The 13,111-nt window shown below is 42.8% G+C and overlaps 1 protein-coding gene across 1 annotated transcript in view; it reads left to right on the top strand.

The window, feature by feature from the left end:
* PDXP (pyridoxal phosphatase) overlaps positions 1-12,694 on the top strand; it is a 29,754-nt gene extending 17,060 nt beyond the window's left edge. Inside the window, exon 2 of the mRNA XM_069653047.1 lies at positions 3,985-12,694. Within this exon, the coding sequence (XP_069509148.1) occupies positions 3,985-4,325 (341 nt within the window). The 3' untranslated portion in view covers positions 4,326-12,694. The remainder of the gene's footprint in view (positions 1-3,984) is intronic.
* The last annotated feature ends 417 nt before the right edge of the window (positions 12,695-13,111 follow it).

A 13,111-nucleotide genomic window follows, 5' to 3' on the forward strand; every position in this document is an offset into this window, starting at 1 on the left:
CGGACAAATCTCAATGTTCTGCTTCAATTTTTGCAATGTAATGGCATGCACCCAATTCTGAAGTTGTGTATGCCAAAAATATTTCTGAAGTTCTAAATTTGTTGAGTTACTTTTAATTTTTTTTATTGTTTATATATAAAGGCTATCAGGGGTGTTGTTGCTAGGTCTGGAGAAGATCAGGGGCTAAGCTAATGTCGGGACTGGCGGGATTCGGGGCTAGCTGTATCCTTTTGGTTGTAGCCCCTGAGCTTCTATCCGGGGGTACAACCAAAAGAACCAGGGCTATAGCTCCCTTAGCCTTCAGAGGCGTTGCTAGGGGTCGGAGGGTGTCAATATAGTCCTACATCAATGTGGGGGGGTGTCAATATAGTCCTACATCAATGTGCGTTGAGATCGGAGTAACAACACGGATTTAAAAATAAACCATGAAATAAAAAATATATTGTGGAATGCCGAAGATAATCTTACAAACAAAACCCTCGCCCCACTTCCTCACTGAAAACCACACAATCAAAAACAATACTCTGTAAAAGGTGTCCGGTATATATTTTTACATATGTGGGGGTAGGGAAGTGGGAGGGTTAGGTGATTGGAGGGTGGAGGTGCGAGCGTGGGAATAGCATGGGCCGAAATAACGCGAACAACGTGGTCGAATTCTGGTCGAGCAAAAGTGCACGATGCAAATTAAGAAAGTGTCTTTCAAAATAGAACCCTACCACTAGTACATGCAGAATAACATGCACAAATACAACTCGGTTCAACAGTCGTACACAACAGGCAATGCATACAAGCAGACTTCGTGAGCACACCATGATCAACACCATGTAAGGAAAAGTCCTCTTGTATGGATGCACCTCTGCCACTTTGGTGGCCTTGCTATGTGTGGTCATGTTAATGTGGTAGAGGGGAGGCCAATGCTGTGTCTGTGATGTTGATGCTTGCAGGGACTTGAGTGCTGAGTGTTCTTGAGATTCTAAGTGGTTAGTGGTAAACACACTTTGGGGTGCTTCATCCAGCGGGGAGAACCCAAGTTTCGCCTATACTTTTTAACATGTATATTAGATGCCTCCTTTGTCTTATCAGTTCACACGGATTTAGATCTTACTCCTACACCGATGATACCCAGTTGCTGGTTCGTTGGACCTCACTCGTTCGGACACTCCATCTCGGCTGAGGAGTTGTCTGGAGGATCTGGGAGCGTGGATGGCGCTGAACTCACTCAAATTTAATGGGAATAAGACCGAGGACCTTGTAGTGGGCCCTTCCTGTCCCCTTTCTTTTTGGACTCCCGACTTTTGGCCCATCTCTCTTGGCCTGTTTCCTCTTCCAGCCACTACTGTGAAAAATCTAGGGGTTAAGCTATCCTTTTCCCTATCAATGGCTGAACAGGTTGCGGCTGTGGGCAAATCTGGACATTTCAAACTTCGTGTGTTGAGGAAGGTTCTTCTTTCATTCCTACCCAATTTCATGCCCCAACGGTCACCGCACTGGTTCTCAGCGTGGTCGACTACGGCAATTTGCTCTATTTTGGCCAACCTGTCTATCTGATAAATAGACTCCAACTGCTCCGAAATGTTGCTGCTAGAGCAGTTCTCCGTCCTACCCCCCTCACACCCCACAGGCTCACATGTCCCCTGTGCTCGGACCATTGCACTGGCTTCAGGTGGAGAAGCGGATTTTGTTCAAATAACTTTGCATTGTTCACCGTGCCTTCTATAAACGGGGAGCGGAATATCTCCAGGAAAAATGTTCGCAATATTTTCCCTGAATCGCTCTCCGGTCCCAGTCTGCACTCCTGCTTTTGGTCCCACTGGTCTGGCTGTCTCAGATTGGAGGAGGTGCTTTCTCTGTGGCGGCTGCGAGGTCCTGTAATAAACATCCGCTCACCTTGCGAGCCATTGTTGACCATCTTTTTTTTCGACTCTCGCTGAAAACATTGCTCTTTTAGGTACTCTGTATCCGTCGTTGACCCTGCTTTTGCCCTTAGCGCCAAGATGCCATTGGGCGATCGTGCGCTGTATAAATAAATGTAACATAACATCTAGTACTGTGACTGCAGCTTGTTCACATCGCTCAACCAGACCGATGTCAGGTGGGTGTAAACCACCCAATCCAGTTTTTATCCTTTAAAAGCTTAAAAGTTCCCAGTGACGAGCCGCAGGTTTTGTAGGGGGGCCTGCGGGAGCACAGCTGGATGGCCTACACCATAGCGCTTACTTGCTGTCATGACCTGTAGATTGAGTATATTCCAGAGTTGCCTGACAAATATGATTATTCATCTTTTATAAAAATGCTCAATACCAAGACCAGTCTCTAAGCGCAGGTCTGGGGTTCAAACCTGTGCTGCTCTGCGTTGCCTTGCTTCCAAGACAAACGCGTTGCCCCTGAGCTATCCTCCCAATCCATACAGTGGTAACCTTACTAATGCTGCCACTAACCCCAATTTAAACGCGGGTGGTGGGGGGGATTAAAGTGCACAGCGGGCCCATAGGTGGACAGAAGAAGCAGGCTTTGTGCAGAAAGTTAGGACTGCATGGAGTTTTGTCCCAGGGAAGCAAGCAGTCAGTCAGTACAGTCAGACCTTGGTTCTTGACCAGAGTTGTTGGGCTTGAGATGTAGGCAAACGGGCTCTACTGGATTATTTTCTGATCTTTCTTTGGGAAGAACAAGCTAGGGTGTAAGGACCAAATCCCCTCTTTCGCTACAATCCTCTGCTGTCCTTGTTCGAGCACGGACTCGTTTCAGACGAAGCCAGTTCTGTAAGGTTAACATCAACTTAGAATTAAGTTGTATAGTCTTTGCAGATTCTCAAGTGAGTTAAAATATTTGCCAGAGCCATCACAATACAGTGCATTATCTTTGATGCAATACATGCTCTGACTCCTATTGTACTAAGTGCACCCTTCAATTCACACAAGAATTCCCCTTAAATGTGGAAGGTGCTGTAATATTGGATATGATGAAGCAAGGAGCAGGCTACAGTTACACTTGGCCTTGCCCATATCGCCGCAAACATAGGGCTCTGCTCTCACTCGTACACTCTCTGATAGTCTTCCATTGCTCAAGTGGCCCAGTTCATCGCACAGGGAAAATCGTGTGAGTGCCTTTGTTTCTGTAGAGCACGTAGGTGAAGATCTGTGGAACCTTTAAACTACCTTAAAGGGGACTTAACTAAAAGTTTCCCCAAAGTTGTTGTTTGGCACATTGCAGGTGCCAAACCCCACTGCAGTTCGGGTGTATTATTACATCCTAAAGTGTAGAAAAAGTTTTCTTGGTACACTAAAATTGCTGTGTTCTCTTTTAACCCCTTCTTAACTCCAGCAGTTGGATGCCCTGTAAAACAGTCATTCTTCTTTTGTGTAAATGTATGGGATTTCAATATGCCTTGATTCAGCACACAATAGGCACACCTGTACACCTTCTATTGAGAAGCATAGAGTTTGTGTCCCTGTAATTGTTGAATTTAATTTACCCTGAGCTTAATTAAGGAACAGTTTATACAGTCACAGAAGAAATGGTGCAAATCCAAGAAAAGATAATCCGCGATCGGAGTGAAGTTTTGAGGAGAAAGTGCTGAAAGGTTAAATCGTCCTAATTTGAGGAGAGGGCATAAAGGAGTGTTGAGGGGGCACCTAAATCCTTCTGAGATCCCATGATGGTGCTCTCAAGCCGTCCTAGTCAAGTGTTATCTCGTTCCGTTTTTTTTGTTCCTTTGCGTTCTGATACAATTTTTTTGTTTTTTCCTTTTCCCCATTATAAATAAAATGATACCATAAATAAATATCCACCAGGTCCGATTGGGGGGAACCTAGGTCCTTGGCCCTTTCGATTTCTTGCCATCCCCCTTTGCAACCCCTAGATCTGAGCAGTAGCACCATTGCTTGCCATGCATTAAGACCCACTGAGTCTGGAAAGTGGTGTAATTTATTTTTTCTGTACGTTGAATTCTTTTTCTTCATGATTTCGCTTCTCCTTCTCTCACAGGAACTGGAAGTTTGGTGGCAGCAGTGGAGACTGCGGCAGGCCGCCCAGCTGTGGTGGTGGGAAAGCCCTCCCTCTTCATGTTCGAGGACATCCTAGCCCAGCATGACTTGGACCCATCCCAAACGCTCATGGTTGGTGACCGGCTTGAGGTGGACATCCAGTTTGGCAGGAACTGCGGCCTTACTAGCATCCTAACCCTGACTGGCGTGTCTCAGCTAACCAATGTGCAGGCATATGCCCAGAGCGACAGTCCTGCCCACCGTCGCTTAGTGCCTGACTTTTACGTGGAGAGCATTGCCGACCTGCTGCCTGGGCTGGAGGGCTGTGAAGGGGAGTTGTGAAGTGTGGGGCATTGTTTTAACGCCTCTCAGCGGTTGCCTTTGTATTCTTACCGCTTCTCCTTTTTGTGTTCTTTGACTCCCGTGTCTTGGATACGGAGAGACTGTTCCTCTAATCTGGTGATTGTAGGCTATGAGTTTGACTCATTTTGTAACTATAGGATGCTGTCTCCAGGCCCATTGTTATCCAGCTCAATATGCAGGATGCAAAAATACACTGAAACTAGGAGATGTGTACGGGTAAAATGTAGCAGTCCTATTGTAAGTGTCCTGGTGTGCGTAATATTTATAGCAAGTAGTCTGTGCTTCGGTGGGCAATGGTTCAAGAAAAAGCAGTTGTTAAGGAGCATTTCTAGAAGCGCAAACATGAAACACGAGTCAGTCATTGTACTGCACGTGTGTGGGAGGGGCTGACTGAACAGGCAAGATTGCAATACTGCATTTAGATGGCGCATGCCTGGAAAGGACCGGCGTGGGCTACTAGGGTGGGGTCTCTGTATAGAGCATGAATGGGAGGGACAGGCTTGACACATTGAGGTGGATCAGTGGGTGCATTACAAGAAGAGTTTTAATGGGGAAATTGTTCCTGTGAGAGTTTCGGTCAGACACCTGGTCTTTGGAACATAACGCATCCCCTTAGCTGGTACCTGTTCACTGTTGGGTGTACATCATCCCCTGAGTGGGTACCTGTTCACTGGTTGGTGTACATAATCCCCCTCAGCTGGTACCCGTTCACTGTTTGGTGTACATCATCCCCTCAGCTGGTACCTGTTCACTGGTTGGTGTACATCATCCCCCTCAGCTGGTACCTGTTCACTGTTTGGTGTACATTATCCCATGAGCGGGTACCTGTTCACTGTTGGGTGTAGCTCATCCCCTTAGCTGGTACCTGTTCACGTTTTGGTGTACATCATCCCCTTAGCTGGTACCTGTTCACTGTTTGGCAGCGCTGGTCGTTGGGTCGGCTCCTGCTGGATCTGAGATCCGGCCACGGATCTCGGGATCCGGCCAGAGTCAGCCACCACAAACCCCTTGTGTGTGATGGGGAAGACGAGGGGGTGGGGGGGGAGCGTCTGCGAGCATACTTCCTCTGGTTACCCCATACAAGAGGAAACGGTCCTCAGCCACAACCTGGTCCTCAGCCATGACCCGGTTTATTTATGCAATGTTTGTCGGATACATGGACCTGGATTATTTATTTGTGCAATGTTTGTCCGATACCTGTATCGGACAAACCTTGCATTGATACATAAATATACAGGTATTTGACAAACATTGCATAAATAAATAGCCCTATTAACATCACACAAGATGCAGCAACACAACTGCTTTCAGAGGGGAGCTGCAGGAGCTGTGCCGTGTGTGGTTTAAGAAAAAGAAAACGATGCTTATGCAAACAGAAATCACTGTGTTTGAATAGTACCCAAGAGGAAGTTTTTTTTTTTAATAAAATGGGATGCACATTGTGCATTTTAAAGAAAATTTACTCAGCAACACTGGTCGAAACTATTATCCCGCATAGTGAAGTAACTCATCACCATTGCCATGGAAGTGGTTTAAAGCGAAATTGATATATAGTTGGAAAAGAAGCAGCATGAGAGAAATAGCGCCGTTTGATTATTATTTTGGACATTTCCTTCAATCGGAGGTCAACTGCCAAGTCTGCCCCCTTAACCCCGCCTTCTCGGGCACTGACTCCTCCAACTCTGCCCCCACCCTGGCCTTTGTGGGATCCCCCACCAATTCCTTTTACATTTACACCATTGCTGATTGGTGTACATTCTCACATGTATGGTTTCTGGTGCGAAGCGCTTCTCGTTAATCGGAGTATACCTATTGTGAAACTGCTATAGGTCGACCAAACAAAATGTAAGCAAGGTGAATAGTCGACATAGCTTTTTGTAAGGGGTTAGTATTGCAATTAGGATTGAAGGTGGTGCAAACAAAAAGGAAACCTGAGTAAAAAGGGTGGCAATTAGGGGAGATAAACAATGGCATAGGTACAACACTGGCCACCCTAATTTACAAAAAACGTTTTAACAATACTCTGTTGGCTTTGTAAAAGTTGAACAATTAGCAATTTAAAAAACAAATTCAACAAAGTTAACATTAGCAGTCGCCCATTCGGTCAAGTATCATTTAGGAGCCATTGTCTCGGTCATGGAACCATAATACCTCCTTTTGTTTTGTGACATTAAAAGGGAGTGCTTTCAGGAGATTAACTTTCCCTTGCAATGATGGTCTAGCTGGAGCCAAGTTTTATGTTTAAAACCTGTAACGTAAAATCCTGATACGTTTTGCATTCATAAAAGCACTAGTGCATTCTGAAATACACTAGCCATGGCCCGAAGTCTGAAATGGTTGTCTCGTTGAAAAGGAGGGTAAGTAAACTGCAGCTGAAATATACATTTCCTATTTTGCTAAGTCTGGGTTCTAGAACGTTTGTTCACATTTGCCTATTCTTAGTCAGTCCATAAATTAAGAACTCCCTGCAAGTAATTGGTTAAAGGGACTGCTCCTGCAGTGACCATAATATGGTCAGTTCCTGTCTGATTATGGAGAATGCTTGATCCTAGATCGGCGGCTTTCTGCTGAGGCACACAGTAGGTCTAATCTCTCATCTGCTTTCTTTTTATGGCTGCCCAATGCTGTAGGTATGTGTAACATTCTAGGCTGTGGGATGCAGTGCCTAATCTGAGCGAGATGGGGTGTAGAGGACTTCTGGAAGTTCACAGAATGTTGCCTTCCATTTAATTTCAAACTCTATATTTTTTTTTTATCTTTCAAAGGGTTTTGGCATCATTGCTGGGGAAAAAAAAACACTAAAGCTAAATGAGGCTAGCCATTATCTTCTATGTGCCACTCTAAGCCTATGGTCACCTTGACCCATAATGTAGCATAGTTCAGTTAGCTCTGTGATGCATGTGACATTGACACCCAACCTGGTGCCGCCAGTATCTCGTGTTCATTTGCAGTCGTGCTTGAAAATGACACTGTTATTTATTTCATGTATTTATTTATTTAGTCATGTTCCCCTGTGTACACTTACTAGCAGAGAGACTCACTGTGTGTCCTTTGCCCTCCTAAGTGGTGGTTGGGGATTTGGCTTTCAGGATTAACCTCCTAGTTAACAACATTAACAGAGCTCAGAATTGTACAATTGGTGTACAGACGATTGAGCCTGCTCCCTCTGTAGTGTAGAAGGTTAGCCCTTCTATGGTTGGTATTGAGGTTTCAATGAACAAGAGTGTTTTAAGGCCATTTTGAAGGAAAATCGACTTGGAGAATCCCAGAGATCTGTAAGCGGGGTGTTCCAGAGCACTGAGCCTTGCGCGCTTACTTTTTCCTGCGTGCATTGTCTTGTTGAAGATCTGCCACTTTGGTAAATCTGAGTTGTCCAGTTTAACGCTGCACTTTGTTATGCAAAAAAGGCTGATTTTACAGGGTATTCATGTATATTTCCTATAACTTGTAGGACGGACATATTTTATATCCTTTGAACCTTCCTGGCCACCATCCATCTATACAGATTTTGCTTGACTTGGCAGTAAGCCATACGCCCAACATCTGTTCCTCTGTCCCGCTTTCCTGTCCCAACCTGCTCAGCTACAGAGTAAAGTTGTTGGTCGTTTATAAATAAATTGTTTGTGTTTCATATTGTGGCCTGGTTGTGACATGAGTGAACAAAATCCATGCAGCATCTTCTCGCCTCTGTAACCAGTCTGCGGGGAATGTCACTCAAGCCATGATTTCCCCTATTGAAGAAATAAGTTGTCTTGCCCTGAGCTAGCAAGTTTAGGAAAGTAATCAGTTCACCCCTATAAAACAGGGTTTTTCTAAATCGGTGCATCTTTTTGAGATCTTTTAACTTGTACTCACTTATAAAGTTGACTTCACTTGCCCAGTGAGTAACTTAAAGGAACACCGGCATTACAACTGTTTCTTTTCTTTCCTTCTTACAGGCCAATCGCAAAATCACTCAATCAGCAGTACACATGCACAGTGGGACAGCTTGCTACACAAATATGTGGTAACCAAACCAGTTTGTCTTGACTGCACTCCCGAGGGGTGCTGCACACAATGGCCATTATGTGCTCAGATTGATTCTGGTCATATGAGGAATGTTTTAATGTAGAACAATCACATTTCCATGGTCAAATGATTTCATATTCTGTTACCCCTTTGATGGTAATTGTGTAATCCTCAATTCTGGTCACTTGCTTGCCAAGCTGAAATGTTTAGCCCCCCCCCCTCCCCAGATCAGGAACACTGGCCTTCTAACGAAAGGAGAAAAAAGGTGTTCAGAGGGACCAAACCATATTTTTCATGGGGCATGTCTTGATGGGGAAGCCATAGGTTCAGTGTCTCCCATGGATCCTTCAAGGTAATGTCATGCTTTTAAATAAATGTCTGGAACACGAGCGTCTGTGCGACTCTTCATCCACAAACTGTCATTGACAGAGCAGCCATGGTAGGGACAAGTGGGTAATTTTATATCCTACTGGTGTGAAACACAGCCAAAATGACAAATTGGCCTAATATATTTCCTAAGGCAACAGCTCTCTGTGGTGACAACAGACTAAGCGGTCTGTATCTACTGTGCATGACCGCATCGAACAAACCTACATCTAGCCTCTTGTTATATTGTATAATGAACACTGAACACACATTGATCTGTATTATGCATGTCTAGGGAGGACAGTCTGGTCAAGTTGGTTGGTTGCCATATTTCTGTAAAGCATGTCATACCGATATTCTATGTACTACAAGATTCCTTTGCCTAGAATTAGGTCTCCTTGTATCTCATCCTTCTTGTGTGTAACTGCTGCAAAACGTGTTTTGGCTGTACTACAAGCAATTTCACTTTAAATGTGATTTTTGTCTGGCAAAGACATACCGCTTTCAAACATGCAATTTGATCCTAATGTTTTTAGTATCATTTGTACCTATTCCAGCGTACTTTCAGAGGACGGAAGCTCAACTGTTGTAAACTGTGCACTTTTAGCTCGTATGTTAAAATGGCCAAAACTCTGTTGAAATTGATTCGCTATTCAATTATGAAATTGTTACCAGCTTCTACTCTCTTTAAGAAACAATTGCGTTTTTGTGAATGGAAAATGTGCATAACCGATTCTGATCTTTGTTCCCGATTGTGGTGCTAAAACTCTTCATCAAGGACTGTAACAAAAAGGGGTTTTGTGCAACTGATCATGGGCAATGATTTCTTCCCGCTGTGCCATGTCTGAGGGAAAAGTCCTTGTTTTTGGAATTCTGGACTTTCAAATGTATGATTCAATAGTCCTGCTGTCCTACTTGGAGATTACTGTTGAACTATAAATCTAGGAGCCTAGCTTGTAAATCTGGGTGTTTAAAGGTAGTTGCACTTCATGTTCACCAAAATGTGAACGTTTGGAGATGTTTGCAACCATCTCTGTCTTGTGTCTGTGTCATACTGCCACAGAGAAAGTGTTGTATATTGACAAAGCCCCTCCTCGCTCCAGGAGAAAGGGAGCAGAATGGGGGGTGGCCCCTAATCACACATATAAAAAGGGACAACCCTTTCATCATGGAATAGATTTGGTAGGTGTAAAATGTGGACCACACCACAAGATTCATACGGTTTATTCTTGAGATGCTTATGTTTGGAATGGAAAGGTCTTGTCATGGAAGGATTTCAGAGTAGCTTCATTCTTGACAGTGTGTTTGTGAAGATTCATTGGGATCCATTATTGCACTTGTCATCACTTTAACCTGTGCAGGGAGGTGAGAACCGTTTTTGTTTACATTTATTTAAGCTAACGAAAAGGACAATTTTACAGCCAAATAACCCCCTTTCTAAAACGTCAGTCCTATTATTGTTGAACATTGTTTTAATTCTACAAAAACACTAATTCTGCCTCATTACACATTCCCTTAAGAAAGTAGGTATTTCATTTTTCCTTTTCATCAATTGTTTGTTGCTATCTTATATGTACATCAATCTCTATTGATCAGAAAATAAGATATTCTACTTCTGTAATTCCGTTCAAACAGTGTTAATGGTCCTTCCCAACCTCCTCCTAGTAAGAAGCCTGACAGACTAATCGGCTAGAACACCCTGCACTCCGAAACACGGAAAGCAATGTTGCAGATGCATACCGTATTATTTGAAGATCTAGGTAGTCATTTAAACTATATGCATTTCAGAGGAAGGGGACCAAAGAAGGTAAATTGAGTCTGCTTCGGTTCAGTTTTTCTTAAGTTATTTTATATTGTGGATGTTCTATAATTTGTTCAGTTTAAAAAAAAAAAAGTATTTCAGGAAAGTGAAATGTAATTGCCTGAAATATTTTTAATCCTTTTTTAAACAACTTTTTCATCCAAAAATCTTTCTTTACTGTTTTTTTTAAAGTTCCTTGAAATTACTATTTTTCTTTTAATAAAAACGTTTTGTTTTTAGCTTTTTATTTGACAAAGCACTGTTTTAATATGCACTTTTTTAAAACTTTAAAACCATGGTCTTATTTCTTGCACTATTCAATTTTTCATGTTCCAAACCTGGGTAGTGCTTTTTACTTGTGCAGTATGCTGTGCTTTGTTTTTATGAAATATATGTTTGTTTTAAAAGATTTTTGTTTTCTTATATGTCTGAAATGCACACGCTTACTTAATATTTACATCAACAAAGCAAGTATTGTCTTCATGCTTTGTCTTTTTAAAGATTTATTTTTATTTAAACCTATTGTCCTTTTAAATTGGCTGTGTTGGTTTGACTTTTTTTCCACCATAAAACCTATTTATAAAGATGTTCTTTTTTTTATTTAGGTTAGCATTGCAACCTTTTATTTTCCTATCTTCTTTCTTGTGAAAATGATTTTATCAAGATAGCTATTTGCTACATTGTTTTTTCAATGTTAAAATATTGTTTTATTTTCTTTACCCCACCTCTAAAGAGATTGCTAGCTGTCCAGTAGTGGGAATGAATATGTTATCCTGTCCTTTTTTCCATTACGTTCTGGCATTGTAACCTAAATTTCTAAAGGGGGGGAAAATCAAAACTGCAACTATCGGGAGGAAAAGTAATAAACGAGACTGGATAAGCTACCTCTTGGAAATGCTGCCTCAAACGTTTGCGCTATGTTTTGGAATCACAAAAACAGAGCACTGGCTTCTTTGACGGTGTGTGATTCCCGAAGTGAAGCTGTCCACTAGTTCTCCAACATAACGTTCTACTGAGGTTTACTGCAAAATCATTGGTATTTACCTTTTCTTACAAGCTGCTGGTAGACCAATACATTCAGGAGGCAAGAGACCACTTGACAAGGATTTTGAGAAGCTGGTGCTGAAAGCAGCTCCTGGGGCATCGGGCATCGCCCAGTAAGCAAGAGGGCCCTTTGGGGAATGAGGAGGTAGTTCATCTGACGTCTACATGACTATTTGTCCATTATCCATTATACTTTAAATGTGTTGTAATGCTCCTTTGTACTCCTTTCCAAACACACTGAGTAAATGTCGGGTAGATGGAATTGTATGGCAGCAGTTATTCTAGTGAGTCAAAATTTGCTATTTGTCAATGTGATTTTGTCTGCCAAAGACAGACTGCTTTCAAACATGCTATTTGATCGTAATGTTGTTTGTATCATTTTTGTCAAGCTAATCGGCCTGCTTGAAGCTACTAACCGGAGTGAAATAGCCTGCAATTTCGAGTACTAGTGTGCTACTTGTTGTTGAAGGAGTGGTTAAATATGAAGACCTAAACCCTAGTAGTTAGACAAGTGATGACTTCACTGACCCCTGTCTCGGTGGTGGGTAGGAGTCCTGCCTCTGAAGGTATCTGGAAGTTTAAATGTGCTTATGGAACACCAAGGGGAAGTGCTTTTCTGGCCCTTAGTTTTACTGTATTAGTCAAACGGACGCAAGTTAGTCCAGGACACTGACGCTCAGAGAGAGGCTACTTTGTTCCTTGTGTAACTAGGACAATAATATGTTGCAATGGAAAAAACACTTTGGTGACTCGCAGAAGGGAAGTAAAAAAAAGAACCAAACTTTAACAATGCTGTGGAGAAAAAAGAAATGGAGAAATTTATATTTTGGCGAGACTGGCCCATTTTGAGATTCATGTAGTATTGTAACTTACTGTGACAGTGCTGCTAGTAACTATTTGTGCTCTATTCATGCACGCATTGCTCTTACCAGTACAGTATTCTTCTGGGCCTGTTGAGAATGTCATTCTGTTTTCTTGAGTCATTTTGTGTGATGATCTATTACACGGTGTGGTTCCAGGGCTCACGTTTTTTTTTCTTTCTTGACACAGGTTCTGTGCTGCTGTATTCTATGTTGTGCATCTGTGAAAATGTGGGTTCTGTGTGATAATAAATATTCCAGTAATTGAACCGGATGTGAGCTTAACCTTTATCATGTCCGCTACAGAAATGGTGCACCCAGGAACAAAGAACACAAGGTGACGTTTATAATGGTTAGTGCTCAGCACGAGGGCCGCTGTATCCTCACATGATGCCACCACAGAGGACGCTTTGCCAGAGCTTACTGGTTCTGAGAGCTTTGGGTTTGAGCACTAGATGGATTCTGCCGCAGTTGCTGCCAACACATCCCTTCCAGTTCCTCCTCCAACTTCTGGTTTTCACTAGGTCTCACATTCATGTTTCCTTTCCTCCTCGCTGCCTTGCAGCAGGCACACATCACCTCCCATCTCAGATTCTTCTTTTTACACCTTTCTTCGGCCTCTTCTGAGGTCTGATTGTTTGCCCCATTTGGATTATTTCAGTATTTTCTCTACCACCCGTGCTCAT

This window comes from Ambystoma mexicanum, chromosome 3q, assembly GCF_040938575.1.
Source record: "Ambystoma mexicanum isolate Mex_15411 chromosome 3q, UKY_AmexF1_1, whole genome shotgun sequence".
NCBI classification, from domain to species: Eukaryota; Metazoa; Chordata; class Amphibia; order Caudata; family Ambystomatidae; genus Ambystoma; species Ambystoma mexicanum.